Source organism: Mya arenaria, chromosome 2 (assembly GCF_026914265.1).
Source record: "Mya arenaria isolate MELC-2E11 chromosome 2, ASM2691426v1".
Lineage (NCBI taxonomy): Eukaryota > Metazoa > Mollusca > Bivalvia > Myida > Myidae > Mya > Mya arenaria.
This window is the reverse complement of record NC_069123.1, coordinates 65,133,989-65,160,928: the sequence shown is the minus strand read 5'-3', so window position 1 is coordinate 65,160,928 and position 26,940 is coordinate 65,133,989. Positions and strand designations below refer to the sequence as shown.

Here is a 26,940-nt window from a genome sequence, read left to right as displayed (position 1 = left end):
TGGTATACTATTGCTCCAGAATAATTATTAATTATTATTTTTGACAATTAGTGTTTTATCTAAACATAATTTGGAAATAATGTTTGTTTTATAGATATGAATTGCAAACAAGATACAACTTGATAGTTCAAATGCATTTTAAAAAGAGTAAAACAATATATACGTAATAAAAAAGTGAAATAATATTCTGTTTGAGGTGCGAAGAGATAATTGGTATTAATCTTTAAGTGTGAGAATTAGCGGTTGGGAAAGTTGGAACAAACCTTGTAGACGTATTTATAAGCTTGTAAACACAAAGTGTCACAATTTCAACGCCTGATACCTCTGTGGAATGTGACAATTCGCCATAAGACCGTCTGTCTAAAATCACCGTTTAAGCCAGTATGGTTTTGCATACATATTCAATATAAGATTAATAATAGTTTTTTTTTTTCATCCTTATATATACCTGATTTGAATATAAATAACTGAATTTTATAAAATGTATAACTTATATCGAGAGCGTTACAGGGACATCAACGCCAGGATCATGGATGAGTGGGACTCATACCATTCGCATAAGCAGGGGTGTAGAAATGGGCCGGAAGCCGGTAAAATAACCCGGTTACTTTAGCAACTTCACCCGGCTATTTATCCCCGCATCATCAAAAAAAAATCTGTTATTTTTTGTCATGTTTTTATGTTTACATAAGTTTAAAACCCTGATTGATGGTATTGTTTATTTTGGTTTCCACGCGTTCGGACTACAATGCAGCATTAGCTCGATTCGTGACGTCATTAGTCCCATCCCCCTCTGGGATGTTTTCAAGTTCTAGGTTTGGGTTTCCCAGCGTTCCGAATACAATAACATTGGCTCGATACATGAACTCATTAGTCGCATCCCCCATGGGGATGTTTTGAAGTTTATGATTAGCGAAGCAATGGAGGGTGAAAAAAAGAATATTTTTTTTCCAGACACCAAAAAGCGTAGTAAGTTTGCAACATGAGCGTGTCTGGCCTTCTGTTAGTCCTATTACCATTTACGCAACATTCCTTTTTTTATACGCGTGTTATCCGGATGTTTAACAAAATGAAACAAGCTTGCGGTGATGTCACTGCTAAAAATAATCCATTATTTTGATGAATTTTACATGTACCTTTGGTGAAATTTCGTACGCTTTTAATAAACGTCACAAAGTGTCCAGATGATAATTTCTTTTGGTTGTTATTAAAACGGAATTAGCTAGAACCACAGAAAATGAAGTTAGATGTTTAATTTTCAGAGTATCACAGAGATTCAGTGGCTGATAATAAGTGGTAGAGAAGAAGGTACACATACGATTAGGAGGGAATTGGTAGCAAATGACAAGGCATGTGGTCTGGAATGTTAAAATAGTATCCTGAATCTGCATTTGACAGTTGTTTGTTTTATTAGTTGGCCCTCACTGGTCGGGGTGGGGGGTAAAACTCAGATCAGTGGGGTTGTTCTCAGATTCAGTATCATATTCAAGTACAGAAGTTTCCCTGTTTCCTTGTTACAAAATAAACATGCACCAGAACAGTCCAACCTTAGAAATTTTGGTTAAAAAGGGCTTAAAATCAATCCCACAAGGGGCATTGGCCCTTTGACCCTAACTGGGGAAGGACACCCAGACTACCCCACCCCCGCCTACTTTTGGGATCTTCCCTGCTACTTCAAAACATTTCTACACCCCTGCATAAGGTCACCTGCGAGGAGTTCCTGAAAAATGTTGGTGCCATCTACGGCGGGCGATAGGTGTTTGGTCAAGACTGATGTTAGACAATGGACATGCCATAATACATAATATTAGCAACATAGTTATGTATAATATATAAAGATTATTTAAAAAAAAATGAAGTTTAAACATTTCTTCTTCAACTCTATTTCGTCTTATAAAATATCTCGTGAATAAATCTTTACATGTTTTCAAGTGTACAGATATTTTCTTTAAATCTGTTTTTATCTATATCTTTGTATGCATGTATATATATAGCTTTGTCTCTTAAAATAAAAAAATGAAATTACATGTTTTTTACTTATATTTAGAAATAAAATAAAAATATGTTTTCAAGTGTAAAGATATTTTCTTTAAATCTATTTTTATCTATACCTTTGTATGCATGTATAAAGCTTTGTCTATTAAAAAAAATAAAAAGGAAATTACATGTTTTTTACTTAAACAATAAATTTAGATATAAAAAATAAAATAAAAATAAGGGCCGAAACGTCTCGGTAATCAGGGGCCGAAACGTCTACGGGATGGGGACGATTTGGTAAGGGGCCGAAAAGGTAACCGTTTGAGCTAGAGGCCGATTTGGTAAGGGGCCGATTTGTCTGGTATAATTTTATGGCTAAAACCTGTCCAAGAACGTCTGTCTATAAGTTAATATTCTGATCAAATTTGAAAAGGTGGTATTAAAAATATTTTAAACCAGACTGGAGACAAGACAAAAGAACACATCTTTACAGGGGTTGTACACACCAGAGTCCTGTGGTGGAGTCCTGTTGTTACTTCTTTTATTTTGGGCGGAAACTTCGAATGAAGAGTATTCTGAATTAGTCTTTAAATCTAATATAGTGCAAATGAAAGACCACCATGCTCTACGTAGTCTTTGGTGTATACAAAAAGTTAAATTTATATTTATAGATTAATTTATGTTTCAATTAAATGTATTTGAATATGGAAATTTTCTTTGAAACTATAATCAATTTTATTTAGAGATGTCAAAATGGCAGCTGCCATGTGAAAACGGAAAACGTCAAACCAGACAATCCATTAATTTGACCATTTAAGGCTCAACAAGCTGATTAAACAACCATGGGTGTGCTAGATAAAATCGCAGACATCGAGAGAGAGATCTCGAAGACTCAAAAAAATAAAGGTATCGTGAGATAAACAAAGTTCTTCCAAACTTCTTGAACACATTTGTTGATGAGTATGAACTGCTGCTTTGGTGTCGTATGACCTGTGTGAAATTTAGTAACATTTAACCTAAAATATTTATTTTAGCTTCAAAAATCGAATTGGTCAAACTTACCAACAATCCAGCAATGAAAAACTATGAATGACTTCATTTTGATAATGTCAGAAAATCTCAAAATGCGGATGTAGGTATTACCTAAAACCCCTTTAATTTACATAAATATATATAGTAGAGAATACGAGATGGTTTATGTGGTGGAGTTAAATAAATTTCATAGTGTTTGAGGGTTGTATATCGAGGTTGTGGGTGGTTTGAGAGGGGTGGTGAAGTCTCAAATACTACTTTCAGATACTATATATATATATATACATTTACAAGTGTAAAAGTGTGGGAGGCTAGGGCTCATACTCTGTGTGAGTATGCTGTGAGTAAGGGGTAAGGGGGATGGGAAGGCAGAGGTGAAGGATTTTGGTGAGAAAAAGGCCTTAAATGCTACCTAGAGAACACTTTTGCTTATCATTTAATTAAATGTGTCCGAGAGGATGGTGGTGGCTGGGGCTACTGTCCTATACTCTATATGCCATGAGTGAGGGTTATTGTGATAAAGAAGAAGGGGCAATTTAAAGATTTCAAAAGCTACAGCTAATTACCAGGAAACAATTAAATCTTCTATTACTGCGCGAGTGGTGTGTGTGGGGTGAGGCGATATGGTTCATACTACCTTTTATGGGAGGGTGTATATCATATGTGGGTTGGGGTGGGTTGTGAGAGGTGAGGATGCTTTAGGGGGGAGTGGCTGTATAACCTCCCATCCCCCACACACATGCCTCACAGATGCCATCTACTACACTGTCAGGGTGACATGGCTGTTCCTTAGTATTGCCATTGTGCAAAACTTAAATGTTCACTACTTGGCCATGAGTAAGAAATAAAACCTTTTTAGAAGAACAATTTTCAAAAGAAAGTTTCAATAGAAAAATATCCTAAATTTTAGTCTTATTGTTTTTGAAGCAACTGAGTACCACCTGGGTCTTCTAAAAGCCAAGCTAGCCAAGTACCGGCAGCAGCTGCTAGAACCTACTGGGAAAGCTGGAGCAAAGGTAACAGGGCCCAATACATTTAACATACTCTACTGTTGATATAACAGATAACATGATAAACTAGAATATTCAAAAATTATTTTTTAAATTTATTAATTGCTACAGGTACATGTGAACACATAAACAGAATTGATAATGTAATGCTATATAATAATGCCTTATGAAAGAAAATCATTAAATTATTTATAGTAAGTTTATTTTTGCTATTTTTGTTTGTAAAAATAATAATTTCTTTATTTTAATAGAAAGTAAAGTTGACTGAGTCTGAAGTTGTGATGGTGTGGGGTTTTGATGTTATGATTCATAATAAGAAGGTGTCTAAGGCTGTTGTCAGGTCATGACCAATGGGCACATAACTGCAATCACGTAGATGAGCCTTTGAAAATATGAATTCTATATTTTATACCAGGTATACGACAATATTTATATAAATGAAGACATTTTTCAGGGTGAAGGCTTTGATGTTATGAAATCTGGCGATGCCCGGGTGGCACTGATAGGATTTCCATCTGTTGGCAAGGTAACATAACAGAGTAATAGGCCCCTGTTGGCAAGGTAACATAACAGAGTCGTAGGCCCCTGTTGGCAAGGTAACAAAACAGAGTAATACGCTCCTGTTGGCAAGGTAACAAAACAGAGTAATAGGTTCCTGTTGGCAAGGTTACATAACAACTGGACAATAGGCCTCTGTTGGCAAGGTTACATAACAACTGAGTAAGAGGCCCCTGTTGGCAAGGTTACATAACAACTGAATAAAAGGCTCCTATTGGCAAGGTTACATAACAACTGGGTTATAGGCCTCTGTTGACAAGGTTACATATCAACTGGGTAATAGGTCCCTGATGGCAAGGCTACATAACAACTTGGTAATAAGTCCCTGATGGCAAGGTTACATAACAACTTGGTAATAGGTCCCTGATGGCAAGGTTACCTAACAACTGGGTAGTAGGCTCCTGTCAGCAAGGTTACATATCAACTGAGTAAAAGGCACCTGTTGGCAAGGTTGCACAACAACTAGGTAATAGGCCCGTGTTTGCAAGGAACTTAAAGCCCCTGATGGCAAGCAACAGAACAACATTCAAAGCCTGTTGTCAAAGTAACATATCAACAATGTATGTCGGATCAGGTTCATCAAAGGTCAAGTTACAGTTACCAAATATTTAAATTTTGTTTCTTAATTTTGTTTTTTCGTTTTTAGCTCACCAGAGCACGAAGTGCTCATGGTGAGCTATTGTAATCAGTCTTTGTGCATCGTCCGTCTGTCAGTCTGTCCGTCTGTCCGTCAACAATTGCTTAAAAAACATCTCCTCTGAAACTACCGTGCCAAATTCAATGAAACTTCACAGGAAGCTTTCTTGGGTGTCCCTCTACAAAAATACAACAAGGGGTCACGATTGATCAACAACAACAACAACATCAACAAAATGGCCAACTTCCTGTTTTGCTTTAAAAAACATCTTCTCTGAAACCACCAATCCAAATTCAATGAAACTTTACAGGAAGCTTCCTTGGGTGTCTCTCTACAAAATTACAACAAGGGGTCATGATTGATCAACAACAACAACGACAACAAAATGGCCAACTTCCTATTTTGCTTTAAAAAACATCTCCTCTAAAACTACCTGTCCAAAATCAGAATATCAATAGATATAGACAGCAATAGAAAATTGTAAATATTTCCTTATTACCTTATGCAGCTTCATGGTTGTGTGTATTTTTCAGTCAACATTACTTAATACCTTGACAAAGACCCACAGTGAGAGTGCTAACTATGAATTCACGACACTCACCTGTATTCCAGGGGTTATCGAGGTAAATATGCATGGGCCTTAAAAAAAAGGTGCTATTTTAAAGTTTGTTGTCATGGTTTCTATGTAAGATTCAGAAATATTGTCTACATGGTTGTTCTTGTACATTCATTACCTTGTAATTTTTTTAGTAACAAAAATCTGTTGTGTTATTTCTGCAATTTTAAGTTCTCTGGAAATCATCTGTAAAATTACATTTTGTAAAATTAATCAATGGAGGTGAAAGCAAGATCATTGATGGAAAATTGCTTTTTAATCCTGGCTATGCTTTTTTCAGCACAACGGTGCCAACATTCAGCTTCTGGATCTGCCTGGAATCATTGAAGGGGCTGCTAAAGGTCAGTTTATCCATCCTTGCATGTGGTGTCTTTTAAGGGAAGAAGGAAACTTGATCAATCATCATGTTTCCCTTTTAAGGCTTTACGATAACATATCTCTTGTATCAGGGGAGTCCTAACGTGAAACAACATCTTTAATGTAGTCTGTATCATCAACACCCACTGTTGACACAGTTTAATGTTGAGCAATAAGAAGGCAGGTATATTGTTCTTGAACAAAAGATGTATAAACATTGCATGTTTTTCAACATGATTCATGACATTAATCAAAAACTGAGCCTGACCATTGGATGAAATAAAAACACATCATGTACAATGCCATCTTTTACTTTAAGACCCATTAGCTACGACTTTGATGAATATCAATAATAAACTTTCCTAAAAACTTAATAAAACGTATCAAGGTGATTTTTAAAATATGAACTTTTATAAATATGAAGATTTGAATGTATATCAAAAGGGAAAAGAAAATAATTCTGCTGGTAGCAGGATTCAAAAAACAGTAAATTTCCATGACCGGTAATTGTTCTATAATTGAATATGATAAAAATCACCAGTGTCACCAAAGTCAACAGTGTTCATTGACAGTTGAACAATTATCAGTTATGATTGATAATCAGGGCATCTCTATGGTATTCTTCCCTAAAACCCAATTGAAATTAGTTAAACATTCAGCTACCGTAACATGCCTGAATGGGTATGTCAAATAAAAGATTGGCAGCAAGCAAAAAAAAAGGTCAGAGAAAATATAATTTACAATGAAAAAGGCATTGTTTTTAAATAAAAGAAAATAACAAATTGTATTTCTGCAAAATTTTGAGTGAAAATCTACAGATTGGCTTTAGAAAAGTTTTTTTTGAAAAAATGTTTTATCACTGTGTTCAAGCAGGTGGGAGTGGCTTTGGGCAAGTTTATTCGGGAACAAGCAACAAGACTAAAATACTTGAGGATTGTTAATTTTTTTGTTAATCATTTTGAAAGGAAATCAAAAAGAAGCAAGGTGTCAGAATTCATACCAGTTATTGTAATGTAATGTTATTGTTATGTAATGTTATTGTAATGTACCGGTAATTTATCACCATTTCAGATAACACCTGCGCCACGCCTTAATCAGGATAAACTTCCATCTAGCGTGTATGTTGCTGTTATAGTTTAATGTTATAATTTGATTGCATGTGTGTATGTTCCAGGTAAGGGTAGAGGACGTCAGGTGATAGCCGTGGCCCGCACTGCGGATCTTGTCATCATGATGCTGGATGCCACTAAGAAGGATGTCCAAAAGTAAGTGCACACTTCATACTGTTTCTTAAAGCATAAACCCTATGTATTACAGTATTTATACTCTTATGGCCCTGAACATATATATGCTTACAATTGCAGTCATAATATAGAGAACGCAACATCTTTGCAATACTTGGATGGTACAGAAATGATTCTTGTTATTGGTGATATGGTCAAATAGGTCAAATGTATGTGACATCAATGATGCAAATGACATCTCTTACTCTGTCACTGTTCAAATACTCTGTTCTTTTGTCTTGGAAGAGTAATTATACCCCACCATTCCAGGTGGTGAGTATTATATAGGAATTACCTTGTTCCATCTGTCTGCAAGTCCAGGCCAATGTAGGTGTGTTAAAAGTGATATGGGGGTTAGTCCATTAACGTTAGGAGTTCATTAGGTTATGTTATCAAATGACAAACACAAAAAACACATATTAGGGCCTTTTTTTAAAAGGGCAACCACATAAACAAAATATTTCAATTTCTACTGTCCTGGCTATATTTCTTTCTCTTGTATGGACTGTTTTTTAATAACACACCAAGAGGAAGTGTGACATGCACAACTAATATACCGACTACAGACCCCTAAGGTGAAGGTCACACTTCATGTTTGATTACTTTAGAATGCTGCATATAAAGACATTAAGTATATTTAGAGTGTATTTGGTCGTGTCCGGGCTGTAACTTTCTTTTTTTGCAAGATTTTAAAAATAACTTGTCAAATGTGTTTGTCATAACTAGATGCATGTCACATGCACAGCCTCTGTCACTACCTTTAAGTTCAAGCTCACACCAGTTTGTTTACTATGGAATGCTGGATATAAGGACATAGAGTATAGTTGATCATGACCTGTTGTAACTTTTGTATGTATGGACATATTTAAAAATAATATGCCAGATGTGTTCAACATATCAAGAAGACATGTCAAGTTCATGACCTGTGTCCTTACCTCGATGTTTAGTCTGTGTGTACGTCCCGATCAATTTCTTTCTTTATCAACACACTTCTAGAGTTATTGCCCTTTGATTATTTATATATTTTACTTCTTTTCATGATTTGGATTTTCATGATTTATATCATTTGAGGTGTAGACTTCAACTGTACAAAGCAACCTTATTACCACTGAATTAGTTGATGCCTTCTCACCGATCTCTCAGGGGATAAAAAGCATTAAAGAAGAATTCACCACTCTGTGTAACTTCTTATTGGCAATTTGCAAGAAGTTGGTGTTGTGGAGTTATTAATTACATCAAATGATAGGAATTATTTGTTTTGCAGTTGAGTATGCCAATGAAAATGTTCAAAATAATGGGTGCAGATATAAACATTGAAATTTAGAATAGTGCTTCAGCTTGGTATGAAATCATTTGGTCATTGTAGGGTTTAAGTGCTTTAATAATTGTTTACTTACCTAATAATAAATCATAGAATCCTTGCACGATTGTGAAATAAATCATTACATTATGAGACTTATAACTTTTTACAAGAGATTGTGATCGTATACTGTGTGGAGAAACAGTTATGCAAAGTGAATCCATTGGTGAGACATGTTCATCACCAACCAAACATAGATGTAACCAGGCTCAGAGTCAAGCGAGGGTAGTTATCTTGTTTCGAAAGCTTAGTACACTAACCCCTATTGTACCATTCGATAGCAAAGCAAAGTTAAATTGACACCTTTTTGTACCGGTACATCTTAAGAGATTGGCATTCTAATTTTACTATCGGGTTAAAAAATCTCATTAAACTATAAAATTAGATTTCAGATGGCAAGAACCATTCTAAGTTATTTGAAGTAAGCCAGAAACTTATCTTATAAATTGTTATTTTAACTTTACAGGGAACTGTTAACAGCTGAATTGGAAAGTGTAGGAATCAGACTGAACAGAAGGAGACCTAATATTTATTATAAGGTACTAATAAACATAAAGTTTTTCTCTTTTAGTATTAACTTATATTTAAAAAAAATCCTTTTGACTTATGTGTGTAGATTTTGGAAATATATAAGTTTACTAGACACATTTCGTTGCAAATTAATGTTTCTAGAGCTGTTGTATACCAAAAATTAATTTTGTATCAACAACAATTTTTAGAAAAAACTCAATATTACTATTTATATCATTGCTTTGACTAAAAATGCCTTCCTTGCAGACTGTTAATGTATATTTTCATTTCAGCCTAAGAAGGGTGGTGGGGTTTCGTTCAACTCCACACTCCCTTTAACAAAGACCAGCGAGAAAATGATTCAGCTAATCTTGCATGAATACAGTATCCTTTTTGGTGAATGAAGACAAGGTTGAGTAGTTCGTTGTTTTGTAGACACTGCCACTGCTGATGCCGTTATTATTGCAGCCTACTGCACATCTCTCTAGTTGCACAACAAAATTTTACAATAAGTTCTAGATGGTCTGGATAACAATACAAAACCAGTACAAGGGGCATTTATGAGGACAATAACAATAGTAGAGTATTAGTATTATAACTTCATGGTGCATGTTAAAATACAGGAACACAAATATGAATTCAAGACTAAATCTATAAGAGGAGTATGGTGCAACTTTTTCTGTGTTTATAGTAATTTGAGCTTTGATAAAAAAAGATATTTATTAATAAAAAAAAACAAGCAGCTAATTTTCAAGAGATTTTCCTTAACTAAAACCAGAAATCTTTAATGCGGAGGTTTTATTCCGGGATGATTGCACAACCGAGGAGTTTATTGATGTTCTGGTTGAGGGCAGAATCTACATGCCTTGTCTATATGTAGGTACATTTACCCTGTGTTGTGTAGAAGGTACATAGGTCAAGGTGCACTAATTGGTGTTGTCTGCATTGTGAAGAAGGAACATAGGTCAACAAGCACATATGGGTGTTGCCTGTGTTGTGTTGAAGGTACATGGGTCAAGGTGCACAAATGTTGTTGTCTGTGTTGTGTAGAAGGGACATAGGTCATGGTGCACTAATGTTTTTTCTTTGTGAAGAAGGTATGTAGGTCAAGGGGCACTTATGGAGGTTGTCTGAATTGTGAAGAAGGTATGTAGGTCAAGGTGCACTTATGGGTGTTGTCTGTATTGTGAAGAAGGTATGTAGGTCAAGGTGCACTTATGGGTGTTGTCTGTATTGTGAAGAAGGTATGAAGGTCAAGGTGCACTAATGGGGGTTGTCTGTATTGTGAAGAAGGTATGAAGGTCAAGGTGCACTTATGGAGGTTGTCTGTATTGTGAAGAAGGTATGAATGTCAAGGTGCACTTGTGGAGGTTGTCTGTATTGTGAAGAAGGTATGTAGGTCAAGGTACACTTATGGAGGTTGTCTGTATTGTGAAGAAGGTATAAGGTCAAGGTGCACTTATGAAGGTTGTCTGTATTGTGAAGAAGGTATAAAGGTCAAGGTGCACTTATGGAGGTTGTCTGTATTGTGAAGAAGTGTAGAAGGTCAAGGTGCACTTATGGAGGTTGTCTGTATTGTGAAGAAGGTATGAAGGTCAAGGTGCACTTATGAAGGTTGTCTGTATTGTGAAGAAGGTATGAAGGTCAAGGTGCACTTATGGAGGTTGTCTGTATTGTGAAGAAGTGTAGAAGGTCAAGGTGCACTAATGGGTTGAGGTGTAGGAGGTACATAGGTCAAGGTGCACTAATGGGTATTGTCTGTGTTGTGAAGAAGGTACATAGGTCAAGGTGCACTAATGTTTTGTGAAGAAGGTATGTAGGTCAAGGTGCATTTATGGGTGTTGTCTGTATTGTGAAGAAGGTACATAGGTCAAGGTGCACTTATGGGTGTTGTCTGTATTGTGAAGAAGGTACGTACATCAAGATGCACTTATGGAGGTTGTCTGTATTGTGAAGAAGGTACATAGGTCAAGGTGCACTAATGGGTGTTGTCTGTGGTGTGTACAAGGTACATAGGTCAAGGTGCACTAATGGGTGTTGTCTGTGGTGTGTACAAGGTACATAGGTCAAGGTGCACTGATAGCTGTTGCCTATGTTGTATAGAAGCAGATTCAATCCGTTGTACACAACAATGTCAATTTTATGACAATTTTCTCTTTCTCTTCAAATTGCATCATCTGGGGTCTAGCCCCCCCTCTCCCAAAAAAAAATGTTAAATCTATAAAATAATTGTATTCAGGATTAGAGGCGGGGTTTGACAACAGGAATGATTGTGTAAACATAGCCTCCTTTAGTGGGTATTGATGTGGAAAGTAATGGTAACTTAGTGGTATTGTTTATATGAATGTTTGCAACATATTCAAGACAGTATTCTGTGAAAATCCAGCCATTTACCGTATAACTATGATGTTCTCATATAATTTTGTCAGGTGTACAACAAGATCGATCAGATCTCGATCGAGGAAGTGGACCGCCTGGCTCGCCAGCCTGACTCCGTCGTCTGCAGGTAACACACAGTGGCTTATTGTTTTTTATTTTATACACCCTTTTTCAGCTCGACTATTCGAAGAATAAGGAAAGCAATACTACTCACCCAAGCATCGGCTTTGGCGTCACACCTTGGTTAAGGTTTTGCGTGCAAGCACACATAGGTTAATATCTCAGCAACCACTTGAGGTATTGCATTGAGACTTGATACAATGGTTCTCAACCCTCCAACCTTCTTTAATTCCCAACTATCTAACCTACTTAATTAATGAAGTAAGATTTTCAAATATAATTCAAATTATGGGCCTTTACTATTTGACTTAGAAATTCTGGTTAAGGTCTTGCATGTTAGCACACATAGGATAATATCTTAGCAACTGCTTTATGTATTGCATTGAGACTTTATACAATGGTATTCAACCAACCAACCTAATTGAATAACCAAGTAAGATAACTGTATTTTGCAAATAATGGCCCTTTATTATTAGACTTAAAAATTCTGGTTAAAATTTTGCATGTCACCCTTACGTTAATATCTCAGCACATCATGTATTGCATTGAAATCAAATCTAACAGTGATCCATGCATGTTTCGCCAAAACTTTTCAATCCTTACACTGAAAAGCGGCGGAATAGTCGAGCGCGCTGTCTCTCTGACACCTCTTCTTAGTATTTTTTATGCCCCCCGAAGGTGGGCATATTAAAATCGCACCGTCCGTCGTCCGTCCGTCCGTCCGGCTCTGTAACTTTCCCTTGTATGGACAGATTTTAAAATAACTTGCCACATGTGTTCCACATACCAAGACGACGTGTCGCGTGCAAGACCCGTGTCCCTACCTCAAAGGTCAAGGTCACACATAGTGTTTATTCACAATGGAGTGCTGCATATAAGGACATAGAGTATAGGTTGTCGTGTCCGGGCTGTAACTTTCTCTTGTATGGACAAATTTTAAAATAACTTGCCACATGTGTACCACATACCAAGACGACGTGTCGCGTGCAAGACCCGTGTCCCTACCTCAAAGGTCAAGGTCACACTTAGTGTTTATTCACAATGGAGTGCTGCATATAAGGACATAGGGTATAGGTTGTCGTGTCCGGGCTGTAACTTTCCCTTGTATGGACAGATTTTAAAATAACTTGCCACATGTGTTCCACATACCAAGATGACGTGTCGCGTGCAAGACCCGTGTCCCTACCTCAAAGGTCAAGGTCACACTTAGTGTTTATTCACAATGGAGTGCTGCATTTAAGGACATAGAGTATAGGTTGTCGTGTCCGGGCTGTAACTTTCTCTTGTATGGACAGATTTTGAAATAACTTGCCACATGTGTTCCACATACCAAGACGACGTGTCGCGTGCAAGACCCATGTCCCTACCTCAAAGGTCAAGGTCACACTTAGTGTTTATTTACAATGGAGTGCTGCATATAAGGACATAGAGTATAGGTTGTTGTGTCCGGGCTGTAACTTTCCCTTGTATGGACAGATTTTAAAATAACTTGCCACATGTGTTCCACATACCAAGACAACGTGTCGCGTGCAAGACCCGTGTCCCTACCTCAAAGGTCAAGGTCACACTTAAGTGTTTATTCACAATGGAGTGCTGCATATAAGGACATAGAGTATAGGTTGTCGTGTCCGGGCTGTAACTTTCCCTTGTATGGACAGATTTTAAAATAACTTGCCACATGTGTTCCACATACCAAGACGACGTGTCGCGTGCAAGACTCGTGTCCCTACCTCAAAGGTCAAGGTCACACTTAGTGTTTATTCACAATGGAGTGCTGCATATAAGGACATAGAGTATAGGTTGTCATGTCCGGGCTGTAACTTTCTCTTGTATAGACAGATTTTAAAATAACTTGCCACATGTGTTCCACATACCAAGACGACGTGTCGCGTGCAAGACCCGTGTCCCTACCTCAAAGGTCAAGGTCACACTTAGTGTTTATTTACAATGGAGTGCTGCATATAAGGACATAGAGTATAGGTTGTTGTGTCCGGGCTGTAACTTTCCCTTGTATGGACAGATTTTAAAATAACTTGCCACTTGTGTTCCACATACCAAGACAACGTGTCGCGTGCAAGACCCGTGTCCCTACCTCAAAGGTCAAGGTCACACTTAAGTGTTTATTCACAATGGAGTGCTGCATATAAGGACATAGAGTATAGGTTGTCGTGTCCGGGCTGTAACTTTCTCTTGTATGGACAGATTTTAAAATAACTTGCCACATGTGTTCCACATACCAAGACGACGTGTCGCGTGCAAGACCCGTGTCCCTGCCTCAAAGGTCAAGGTCACACATAGTGTTTATTCACAATGGAGTGCTGCATATAAGGACATAGAGTATAGGTTGTTGTGTCCGGGCTGTAACTTTCCCTTGTATGGACAGATTTTAAAATAACTTGCCACATGTGTTCCACATACCAAGACGACGTGTCGCGTGCAAGACCCGTGTCCCTACCTCAAAGGTCAAGGTCACACTTAGTGTTTATTCACAATGGAGTGCTGCATACAAGGACATAGGGTATAGGTTGTCGTGTCCGGGCTGTAACTTTCTCTTGTATGGACAGATTTTAAAATAACTTGCTACATGTGTTCCACATACGAAGACGACGTGTCGTGTGCAAGACCCATGTCCCTACCTCTAAGGTGAAAGATACATTAAGTGTTTATTCACAAGGGAATTCTGAATATAAGGACATAACAGTGTACGTTGTCAAGTATGGGTGGTATTTTTTTATGTTCAGAGGCAATTTAAAATAACTTGCCATATGTATTTGACACGTAAAGGCAAGATCAACTTTTCATGTACTGACCTTGTTCGTAGGTCAATGTCACATTCAGGGGCATTCGTCACATACTGTGACAGCTCTTGTTTTCTGCCTGCAGCGTCCTGGTGGGTTGATAGGTGGACAGTGTCCAGTATTTTGTCTTCTCAATAACTTAAGAAGCCTTTGTCCAATCATCACCAAATTTGGTCAAAATGTGTATTGGTATTATATCTTGGACAAGGTTGATACTGCCATATTGCTTAGTTACTCGATATATCCTTTTATTATAGAAATTACTTAAAATTGATCTTGTCTGCTCAATAACTTAAGAAGAAATCTTTGACCAAGCACCCCCAAATTCAGTCACCATACTAAGTCATCACTATATTAAGTCAGAATGTGTATGGGCGTAATATCTGTCTTAAAATGGGCATATGTTATTTGATACTGGCATATACTGGCATAATGTATTAAAACACCTCATTTTGAATTTGTGAGGCCCTCGAAAAGGCTGCCTTGGTGGGGCCTGACCCACTTACACCTAGGTGAGACAATGACACCAGTAGGATAACTCTGGCTTTAAGTTTACACACTTCCATTAACCATCTGCTTATCTTGGGCTTGACCAAACAGTTATCGACAGGTATTTAGAATCAAGTGAAGTGTATTAGTGATAGTACATCTGGGGATGTATTCATGAAGCTTCTTAGTGAGTATTTTGAATTTCAACAAACAAGTATTTTAAATACCCTCTATTCTTTATCAGATTTATTTGTATGCCTTTATTATTTGGAACTCTAGCTTATTTTCATATTTTGTATGTGAAAAATTCAACTTAAAAACAACAACACTTACTTCAGTAAGGTTATAGTTTTCACTAAGATGCTTTATGAATATGGACCCAAAACCATTGTTATCAAATCAATCACTGAATTGAGTGTTGTATGTTGCCATACCTACAAACATCATATTATAAAACATTCATATAAAGATGAACATGATTAAGACAATTCGTTAAACGACCCTTACTACTAATTAAAATACAGCTCTTTCTGTTTACTAACTAGTTTATCAACCCAATTACTTGAGCACTGCTAGTAACAAAGATTGCAAGAATTTCTTTTCTTGGAAACATGTACAAAATGTAGCTGAAGATTTGAAGTTGGTTTGTTAACATTTCAGTTGCAATATGAAGCTGAACCTTGATTACCTACTGGACACAGTGTGGCTGTGCCTGGCGCTGGTCCGCGTCTTCACCAAGAAGAGAGGAGGTATAGGGGTGGAAATCAGGGGGATAGTTTGGGGGTGAATGTTAAAAAGGTCAATGACATGAGGGGTTTTTTTCAAAAAAGAAAAAAGTCCATGTACTGTATTGTGATGGAAAAACTTCGGTGTAATTGCCGGTATCATCTGTGTTGTGTAAAAACTTTGGCCATAACTCAAAACCATTCATGTATTTGAAACCTGTTACATTATTTTGAGTAATGCCCCTTATGTGAATGGGGGGAAAATTGTTAGCTCAGCAGCGCTCTTGACAGTGTCACATATAACTTGATTGCTTCACCTGTTGAAGGCTTGATTGTTACAAATGGATTTTACTATCATGATATTGAGCATTTTTTTCTATCATACTTGCAAATCATAAAACTGGTTCTTCATTGTCAAATACACAGTATCAGCTCTTGATAGTTTGGTCGACTTGTTAATGTTTTTGGTCATCAAACTTGATCATATTCTAAGCAATCATGATGTGACATTTTACAAACATTGTTCAACTAGATTTAGTTTAAACTTTATTTATATTACAAAGTTTGAGAAGAACATAAGATTTGGCGCAAGAGTGTGGTCTTTTTGTTGTGTGTTCAACTAGATTTGATATCAAAAATAAAACCAAATGAAGTACACATAAAAACTATTTGTTAATAGGTTCCTGGTTTTGAAAAAATGTTGCTTCGAGCAGAAGATCAATGAAACATTCTATAAAAAAAGTAGGTAACGAAAAAGCTCTTATTATTTTAGAACCTCCAGATTTTGAGGGGGGTCTGATCTTACGAAGTGGCTGTACAGTGGAACATGTGGTGAGTACCTCAAAGAAGAGTTGGTACTTTTGGGAAAAACATGATTGACCTTGTACTGAAAGCACTTTAACCACAGTACAACTATGTGGATAAAAAGTATGTCAGAATTGAAGTCAATGTGGCTTTTTTTTGTCAAACACTGATAAACTGTTGTATTGGTTTAGCTGTTTGAATATTTATACAAAGGCATTTCAACATATCATATCCAATTGATATGACACTCAACCACCCTAAAATAAAGTAATTGTTCAATTGCTTATAATTACTTCAAATTATTCAAACTGTTAGAGCAATGGAAAGATTTTCGAGTCACATGATTACCATGAACAAACAAATACACATTGACTTTGTTTCAATATTTATAAAGGTAAATGTTGAGATCAGATATAACCTGATTTAAAGGGACTCGCCTATGTTTTGGTAAAACTTTTTTTTTTTTGTGACAGAGTTAAAACTAAGATACTGACGGCTGGAACCCTTTAACAAATGTTGATATATGCTCAGATATTGCTTTTAAGTCAACAATTTTAATAGTGTTAGTAACGTGATTCAATAAAAGATTCAAGGTTAGTTATCCGAATGTTTGTGTTTAAGTCCTTCTGGGTGTGAGGTTTTGTTGTCAGTTTTCTAATTTTTCCTTGACTCTACTGGCTTGGGTTCGCACCCAACTAAAAGCAGAATATTTGTCTATGCAGACGAGAGATGAAAATGACTGTTTATTAGTTAAAAAGAATTATTGACATGGGGACATTAATTAAATTAACCTTTACATCCTCTTATGTACTGAGAGCATTTTTTGTTTTTCATTTTAGTGTCATGCCATTCACAGGACGCTAGTGGCAAATTTCAAGTATGCTTTGGTTTGGGTAAGTAAAGTATTGAAAGAAACTTTTAGACACTAGCTACCATATATGTATTAGATTCTTCCTCGGCTAAAAATGAGAAAGGGAAACAGAAATCGTACATGCTTACTGCAGTTTACACTGAGATTGTAAACGTTTTTTGGTTTACAAGTACATGTCAATGTCTCACTTTGTTTTTTTATTTTGTATGTGAACCATTCTTTGCATTATTACAGTATATCTTAATTGTGTGTTTTATATGTTACAGGGACAGAGTGTTAAGTTCAGTCCTCAGAGAGTTGGATTACAGCATACCATGTGTCACGATGATGTCATACAAGTTGTGAAAAAGTAGACAGTTCATTTGTGCTTCGTGATCTATGTTTTATAGTAAATTGTTAATAAATATATTATGACCAGGCTAAATCTCCTTTTCCTGTACTCTCAGTAACTAAAATGTTCTGTAACTAAGTCAGAAACCCATGTCTGATACATTTCTCAGACATTATATATGTGACATTTAGTAGAAGTATTCGCTGCTTTATACAACAAATTTAATGACCTTCATTTCTATTTAAGTTTCTACTTAAATTTCTACTTACTTTTAGACTTGATCAATATGCTTGAATATAATTTCTGAGGTAAAATTACAAACTTATGAAGTTATGTGTGTATTATCATTTGCAACAAAAAAATGTATAAGTAACTTCATACTTTGCTTGGTTCTTGGTTTCGAGGTGTTATAGGAAAGTTTACACATACCATGAGAATGAATTTCATAATGCTATTGATATAAACAGCATCATTTCTCAAGTTTTAAAGTAAGCATGGTTGTGCAAGAACAATGGAGCACAATGATGATTATATCTCTAAGCTGTTATGTAAATCATTTGATAATTAACCATGAATTAATCTAAATGAAGTAACACAGACTTCAGAAGGCCTGGCATTATAGGCAGCACATAGTTAACATTACATCAGTAGTCAAAATAAGCACAAGCCCACAAGCATGCTTCTTCTGTCACACTCCGTGTACGAGCCAGAGTCCTGAACATTTTGAGGAGTGACAAACAGGACTGTGAAGTTGTGCATTTGTGGCTTTGTTTTTAGCATTGACTTCCAAGTTTAACCCAACCTTGACTTTTAAGTACAATTTTTATATGCAACACACCTTCCCATAGTGCTTCACAAATCTTGTTCATTTGTTGGAATTCCAATTTATAATTGCAAAGCTATGACTGGGACACAACATATAGCTATCTCATTCATATTGTGGAACATTGACTAAGATTTGGTATGAACTGGACCTTTTAGGTGAAAGCACAAATCCTATGCATGACACCCCTTGTCATGGTACTCTATAAATCTGTGACGTTTGATTGAAATCCCATCTAGTCATGGTTCTGTTTTAAGCCTGTGAAGCATCTAAAAGATATGCTACATGTGACTTCCAACTTTCTGCTTGGTCTGTGTTCATCTTTGTAACGATTTTTATTTACCTTTGAAGTCATACATTGTTGTAAAGCATTTTCAAAGGTTTTCAAAAAAATCACCTAACTCTATTTTACCCAGTGAATTTTAACCTACCAGTGGGTTTTATCACAAACAGTTGTGTCAAGTTTCAAGAATTGATAGAAAGTTTTGCCTTTAGAGATTGTAACAAGCTGTTTAATGACTTGACATTGCGACCTACTTTTTGACAAAAAGACCCAATATAAACTTGATATAAACGGGATTTTACAAAGACAAACATTCAGACCAAATTTTATTGAGATGGTTAAATACTAATTGTGAAGGATGGGTTATATAATGCACCAGTCAAATATAACCACGGCTCCCCAGGTCCGGGGAATAGCGGGGACTTTGACTTTTGGTCCAGCCAAGCCCAGGTAAAATCCCCTCCCTGCGGAGACGAACTGCTGGTAAAATCCCTGCCAAATGCCCCCGCACCCAAGGGAAGGCCCATTCCCCACTATTTTTGGCGTGAAGACAAAACCACAGCATTCACCCGTCACCGCGGGGCCACCTTGAAGGTAAAAACATGGCCCATTTCCCCGGACCTGGGGGGACCATGGTAACAATTGACTGGTGCATAACTCTTGTCTTATATTCAGGTATTCAGTTGCATGGAGTCTGTTCCAGAATGAGGGATTAAAACCTAAGCAGGGTAAAGGTACCAAAACCACTTGTGTATCTGGGTATTCTTGTGTTTGTGGACAAGGTCATAATTGTTAAGCTTTTACATCAGATTACATCAGATTCAGAACTGTCAATTCGCATACACATTGTATGTTCTAAATTATCCTAACGTGTTTACTTAAAATTTGCTTGAAACAAGAGTAAATACGTGAGTAATTTATCTACGCATGAGTGACATGACTATATTTGTATCGTCAAAGACAATACTAGCATCACTCAAGTGCTTTTTAAGAATTTCTTGCAAAACATATATAAAACTAGATTGCTTTTATGAAAAAACACTTGCCTCCCCTGTTGTGTGGTTGTAGCTGAGAAATAAATGAGAAACATATGGACATGAAATTTATACTCTTGAGATGAAACAACATAGCATAACAAGTATGAAGACCCTGGGTCCAAGTTTGAAGTTCCGGAGTAAAAGCGTTTTAGAATTATTGAGCGGAAACAAAGTTCCATGTATTGGTGACTAACAAATCGTTTTTCACCTGAAGGTTGCTGTTACATTACCATACTGACCTCAAAATAAATAGGGGACTTCTGCCAATCATGATCAACCAGTATACCAAGTATGAAGTTCGTGGGTGCAAGCTTTCTTTAGTTATTCAGTAGAAGCCTATTCCACCTCAAGGTTACCACTACCCTCACCTTCCACCTCCTGGTCTCAAATCATCTACTGGTCATGGCCAACCTACATACAAAGTATGTAGTTCCAAGCATTCTGTAGTTAGTAATGGGAAACTGTTTTTTTGTCACAGTGACCTTAGACCTTCTTATATCAAAAACAATTGGGATCATCTAGTAGTCATGACCAACTGGCGTACAAAAATGTCCCTTGGGCAAACCAAATATGAAGTTCCTTGGTGCAGGTGTTTTGAGGGGCAACCATTTTTCAGAGTTAGGTCACCACCGACATTTCGTTTTTCACTGAAGGGTCACTGCAGCCTTTACCTTCAAACCTCAAAATCATAAGGAGTCATCTACTGGTCATGACCAATCCACCAAGTTTGAAGTTGAGGCTGGTCCTGTCCCTAAGGAGAACTCTATTGATTAAAGGGTTCATCGGGTCAAAGGTCAATGTCACAGTGACCTTGAATACTAAAAGGTTGTCCGAGTGTTAACTTGACAATGGCTGCACCCATGGCCTTCAATCTTGATTTGGAGGTTGGACCAAACGAGTAGATGACCTTTATTCATATAAAGGGTTTTAAGGTCAAGGTCACGATGACCTTCAGTGCAAACAGGACAAGTCCTGGATCTATGATCATCAAACATGACATAAAAGTTGGGCCTGAACATATTGAATTAAGGGGTCAATGGTCAAGGTCACAGTGACTTTGAATCCGAAAAGGTTGTCCGAGTGATGCCTGCATCCATGGACCTAAAACTTATGAGTCGAGCCAGTAGATTACACCTATGGATCGTTGGGGTCATCGGGTAGAAGGTCAAGGTCACAATGCAAAATGCTTGTCTGTGTGATAACTCAACAATCCCTGCACCCATGGCCCTCAAACTTGACATTTAGTTCTGAGGTGACCAGTAGATAACCCCTATGAACTTTAAGGTTATGGGGTCAAAGGTCCAGGTCACAACTATATTGGTCATTTAATTAATGTCATTTTACTTATTTCCTGCTGCTAAAAGTATACATGTTTTTCTTCAAATGTCAATCATCATCTAAACATGATTAAAAACTGTGCCTTCTATTCCCACACTTTGAACGGTCATATTTTTAAAACTGCCTCAAAAGTTTGTCAATGACGAACCAGCTGTCATTTCGGTCCATGCATATTTCTTTCATTTGACCGAATATTGCAGACAACATGGCACTCAGTGGGGGGCATGTTTGACGAACATTGCGGGTTAACATTGCCATGTATACAACATCCACTGTTTCTTCAGAACAGACTAGTAATGTTGTAACTTCATTTACACTACCAGTTGTTGCATTACTGCTGCCAGCTTTAAGCAGTAGCCGTATAAAGTATTCAGTGTGACACCATTTTATATTGATTTCTATTTGTGCAAGCATATTCTTGATTCTGCCAAATTGGATAAATTACGAAGTCAGAGAAGAAACTTGACCCCAAATGCCTTGGCCTACTTACATCAAAATTAAGAGGGATTAACAAGCTAGAGTTCTTGTTAAACCAAATCTAAAATAATTGCAACAAGCCGTGCTCTATGTTCAGATTATTAACAAGTTAGAAGCCTAGCATACATTTTCCAAGTGCAGGGTGTTTGTCAATAAAGACTGTCACATGGACCTTAAGAAAAATATTGCATCTACATCACCAAATTGCAGCTTCGAAAAGCTAAAATAAAAGCAAGACTTGGTGGTACTTATTTATGGATCTGACAATTATCGCAAAACATTGTCGTGATGGACAACATTCATGCAGTCATTTTAAAATCTGCCAATGCAATGCACTCACAGACAGAAACGGACGACATATATTTCACAGACAACAACCGAGTCAATTTCACCTAGGTATTTCACTTACTTTCTTAAACATTTCTTTTCTCCAACTAAACAACGAAAAACAAATCACTGTACTAGTATACACACTCTTTTTAATTCAATTCTATGTGTCTCAACAAAACCAAGATCAAACCACAATATTATCTTTACAATAATTTAAACACACAAGTGAAATACAAATCTAGTTTACATTTATTATCACATGACCAGCAAGGTAGCACGATGTAAAGAATTCCGCATTTTTTGCCGTTCAGTACCTCACAGCAATAATACAGTCAGGAGTGTTATCAGTTTTTCTAGTTTGTCCTATTTTCCTATTTGCTTTGCTGTCCTAAACGCCAGCCAACGTAGACTTCCTTGAATTTGTCGAATCCGGACAACACACCAGCACCAGCAACACCTCTCAGGATGTTAGCACCAGCGCCCTTCATCAATGACATGAATCCTTCATTCTTGATGATGGTCATTGTGCAGTCAATGGACCCCTTGTACTTGACAGCCTCTCCAGAAGTCATCATCATTCTTCTTCTGATGGTGTCAATTGGGTATGACACAAGACCAGCACTGATTGTGACGATGTAGCCAAGGGCAAATGAGGCAAGGAAGCTGCCACCTTCTCCAATGATGATTGGTTTCAGTGTATCATAGAAGCCGAAGTAGCAACCTCTGTAGACGACAATACCGACACAGGAGATAACAAATCCTCTGTAGAGTCCCTGAATACCATCAGATGCAATGGTCTTCTTGTACACATCAGCCATGCCATTGAACTGACGTTCCCCACCCTTCTTTCCAGCCTTAGCATCATTTGCCAAACGCGTTCGGCAGTAGTCGAGGGAATACACAAAGCAGAGGGACATAGCTCCTGCAACACCACCAGACATGACATTCTTGCCGAACTTTAAAGCATAACCTTCATTCTTGCTAGACTTGAATAAAGCCTTGATTTGATCTTTGAAGGCGAAGTTCAAAGCCTGGGTGGGGAAATACCGGATACAGTTGGCCAAGTTTCCTCTCCAGAATGGCAGAACTCCTTCGTTATGAAAGGTTCTCATGGTACAATCGATGACACCTTTATAGGGTTTGTCCAATCGTCCTGTCTTAAGCATTTCATCCTGGTTCTGGACAAGGAGTTTGATTCTCTCAATTGGAGCAGCGGCTGTCTTTGAGATGATGGCTGCAGCACCACTGAGGGCAAAGTTTTCAAGAAAACTAACGTCACTTCCCTTAGACATCTGAAAATATTGAGAGATAGCATTGACCAATCATTGAAATATGAATTACTTTTAGTGTTCGCAGGTCGTTCAACTACCCCACCCACACCTGTATGAAGGTCAAATACAAAGGTAAAATTAAATTATGAATATCAAACAATCAAATATATGCTATACCGACGTGTAAATGACGACCAGTTTTATGTTTAAAACCAAATTATAGAGTTAACAACCAATGATTTGGGTTAATTGTACCACTTTCATTAATTTGTCTTTTTGACCCCCCTGCCAATTATGTCAAAGCGGCTTCATTTCAAACCTTTAAAACATGCAAGTACTGGATGTTTTCTTCATTTGAATGCATTATCCAATGAAATATTACTTATTAAATAATATGTTACTTACTTTGGTGTTCTTTGAGCTGCCTGATGACCAAATATTTTAATTTAATCGGCGAATCCTGCCTCGACAACCCGACCAATCTTAACCGGTATCAAAAAGAGGCCGATATATAGTACCACGTGATTAACCTTGAAGCCCGGATATATTTAAAGCGCATGCGTGAAAGAGGCCCGTCAATGCTTAAAATAAAACAGTAACCGAACGTCCGCATAACAGGAGACTGGGAGTAGGATTAAGTAAGTAAGGTTTGTTATTGGTTCCAGCAGGAGAGTTGTTTTTGCATTTCGTTTTTTTGAAACATAATTCGTATAGTAAATCTGAGATGGATCAATGATTTGACGCACTGTTGGGCTTCCCTCGGCGTTATACTTTCTATAGACCCCCATTTTTTATCTTAATGGATGGGGGGGGGGCTTGCACTATGGGGCCATTTTATCAAGAATCCTAGAGGCGGTTTCGTTTCAGTACTGTTGGACCCTACATTGCATATCGTGAATTACGGACACTACGGACCATGGACATTACGGACCAGACATTACGGACCAGATTTAGGGACACTACGGACCAGATTTAGGGACATTACGGACCAGATTTAGGGACATTACGGACCATCTTCGGAATCTTACGGACCATGATTTAAACATATTATTCACTTTTTAGTTTTTAATTTGTTAATAAATACTTGAATATGAGTGCTCAGTATGACATTATATCTTCCATAAAACTGTGAAAAATCCCGTGAAGTTCGAATAGATCAATGGTTCAATATAAAATCTTGTGAAATTCCAAAAGGTGATAAAGACCTATGCATTTATAACAATTATGTGAAAAATAATGAACGAAAATTGAAAGATCGGCAGTTAAATCAGTTAAAAGGAACAGAAGAAATATTTTCCAAAACAGTTTATTTCCCAAAATAAATCGAGCAGAAATATTTTCCAAAACATTCGGATGGCGCGGTAGTTTGCATAACCACCTCTAGAACAGTGGATACAACGAGCGCAAGGCATACTTATAGATCTATTCAGTTTTGTGGCAGAGGAAATTGTGAAGATGTAAACCTCAACTCTTGCTTTATATTGAATAAAGGATGTGTATGTGTTGCAATTCTTGCAAATTGATGTTTAAAACTGGCAATTTCTGTTGCCTTAATTAGTGTTTATTAGTTATAATTGTCCCGTTATTGTCGGCGGTATATTACAAAAGAAACAAACATTATACTGACAACCTTTAATTGGCTATCATAAAAGTGTGAAAACCCATTGAGACATCACACTTTCACTGAACCTTTCAGTTAAAACAGATGAAACGGACAACAAACAAATATGACGATCCAAAGTTTATTTCACAAAGCAATCGATCACATATGAAAACATTAATATTCACACTTACAATTATAAGATAAACACATATTTCGTTCATTATTATTCAAATTATTAATGTTTAACATTAGAATTTTATGGGATTTGTCAGTTACATTAAAGATAATTGTCATACTGAGCACTAATATTCAAGTATTTATTAACAAATTTAAGACCAATGAGTGAATAAATTAAAAAAAAAAAATGTTTAAAAACATTATAAATGATGGTCCGTAAGTTTCTGAAGATGGTCCGTAATGTCCCTAAATCTGGTCCGTTGTGTCCCTAAATATGGTCCGTAATGTCTGGTCCGTAATGTCCATGGTCCGTAGTGTCCGTGACCCCATATCGTAACCACGGACCTGATTTAGTAGGCCCGTCTTGCAACCGTGGCCTTAGGTGTAACTGTTTAAATGAAGAAAATAATACTTACAGTTCTTAATGGTATTATTTCCTTATTCATATTAAATATTTTACAAGTTTGACGTTTCTAACAGCAATGTATTCACTTGGGTATTAAGCTACTTTTGGTGTTGTTTAGAAAATTACGTTCTAAAATCATTCAGTAAGGTACGTACGTAGTGTTAGCAGTTTTTACCCTGTCATTTAATACCAGCATGCAAGTACATCGTAGATATAAATTAGCACTATTTTACCTTTACCCGATTACGTTAATAGTGCAGTTGGTCAAGCGTGATCAATAGGGTTGATCCATCCTTGACAACTGATCACGGAATCATTATTGTCGTATTATTTATCAACTATAGGGATGATAGATAAAGACTGCTATGTAGTTTACGATGTCTATTCGACGCTAGCTAACTACAGACTGCTGATAAGCCTGTCCACTCGCAGGTAGCCGATATCATATTACAACAATCATCACATAGTATTCATATATGAGTAGGCAGGTCTGTATGTCTATAATCATTTTTCCACTTCCACTGTTTTGTCATTTGTATTTTTTCTTCACGTGAATTGTGTACATCTGGGACCAATCCTACTCCCAGTATATATGTACATGTATGCATTTTGCCGTCGACAGAACATTTTACTCATGTTCTAAATAGGCCAGTCTTTGCTTGACAACTAATGAATAACATCTAATGAATATATAAATTATACATTCATGTGTATATATGTTTCACTTAAATTCAGTCGCTTTGTTCTCGCGACCCCTCGCCAATAAAACGAAACCGAGCAAAACCTTCGGTAACATCGAGCTTTTTTTCTCTCCCTGTGACACGTAAATTTGACATAATTTACGTTGAATCTACAGTATGATTATATAAGTTGTCTTGTACGTATTATTCATGTGCATGTACAGTATACACACAACCATGTTTTCTCTGGATACTCCGGTTTTCCTCGCAACACTGCAAGACAAAGTGGTAAATACTCCTCTCTCAGTGTTAATCAACTATGGAGAAATTTTCATTCCCCTTTCACTTCTCTTGCAGACAAATTTATCCCTTCTAAACTCTCTAGCACCAGAATTAATTTCCCATTGGTCGATCAAAAAATCAAAAGACTTGCATGAAAGAGAGATGGAGCTCACCGAAAGCATCGCAAATCAATGAAACCTGAAGAATGAAAGCGATTCCTCGATCTAAAACATCTACTTAGGAAATCCATCAATATATCATACCAATGTTATCCTGAAGACATTCTCAATAATGCTTCCAATGATCAAACCATGCTCCTCTTACAGATAAGTGTCTGCCACTTCCGACTATTTTAAATCCTCCTTCTTCCCAAGAG

General features: G+C 37.0%; 3 protein-coding genes across 3 annotated transcripts in view; 1 reads left to right on the top strand and 2 right to left on the bottom strand.

Annotated features, from left to right (window-relative positions):
* LOC128207930 (uncharacterized) overlaps positions 1-2,503 on the bottom strand; it is a 51,732-nt gene extending 49,229 nt beyond the window's left edge. Inside the window, exon 1 of the mRNA XM_052911141.1 lies at positions 2,484-2,503. The gene's annotated coding sequence lies outside the window, so the exon portion shown is untranslated. The remainder of the gene's footprint in view (positions 1-2,483) is intronic.
* A 208-nt stretch (positions 2,504-2,711) lies between these two features.
* LOC128213067 (developmentally-regulated GTP-binding protein 2-like) lies at positions 2,712-17,944 on the top strand. The gene is made up of 14 exons (XM_052918586.1): positions 2,712-2,883; positions 3,937-4,025; positions 4,474-4,545; positions 5,748-5,837; positions 6,111-6,171; positions 7,362-7,452; positions 9,297-9,369; positions 9,634-9,724; positions 10,119-10,216; positions 11,770-11,846; positions 15,787-15,875; positions 16,624-16,682; positions 17,495-17,548; positions 17,793-17,944. The coding sequence occupies exons 1-14, from the start codon at positions 2,820-2,822 to the stop codon at positions 17,877-17,879; spliced, it is 1,095 nt and encodes a 364-aa protein (XP_052774546.1). The 5' UTR covers positions 2,712-2,819; the 3' UTR covers positions 17,880-17,944.
* Positions 17,945-22,274: 4,330 nt separating this feature from the next.
* On the bottom strand, positions 22,275-23,958 carry LOC128213078 (uncharacterized). Its single transcript, XM_052918598.1, has 2 exons — positions 23,822-23,958; positions 22,275-23,437 (listed from the first exon to the last, which is right to left on the bottom strand). The coding sequence occupies exon 2, from the start codon at positions 23,435-23,437 to the stop codon at positions 22,517-22,519; it is 921 nt and encodes a 306-aa protein (XP_052774558.1). The 5' UTR covers positions 23,822-23,958; the 3' UTR covers positions 22,275-22,516.
* Positions 23,959-26,940: the final 2,982 nt, after the last annotated feature.

Excerpts from the sequence above, each read along its gene's own strand:
- LOC128213067 (XM_052918586.1), top strand. The coding sequence starts at position 2,820 with ATGGGTGTGCTAGATAAAATCGCAGACATCGAGAGAGAGATCTCGAAG. Across the intron at positions 4,546-5,747 it reads GATTTCCATCTGTTGGCAAG|TCAACATTACTTAATACCTT; the intron begins GTAACATAACAG and ends TGTATTTTTCAG. Across the intron at positions 7,453-9,296 it reads ACTAAGAAGGATGTCCAAAA|GGAACTGTTAACAGCTGAAT; the intron begins GTAAGTGCACAC and ends TTAACTTTACAG.
- LOC128213078 (XM_052918598.1), bottom strand. The coding sequence starts at position 23,437 with ATGTCTAAGGGAAGTGACGTTAGTTTTCTTGAAAACTTTGCCCTCAGT.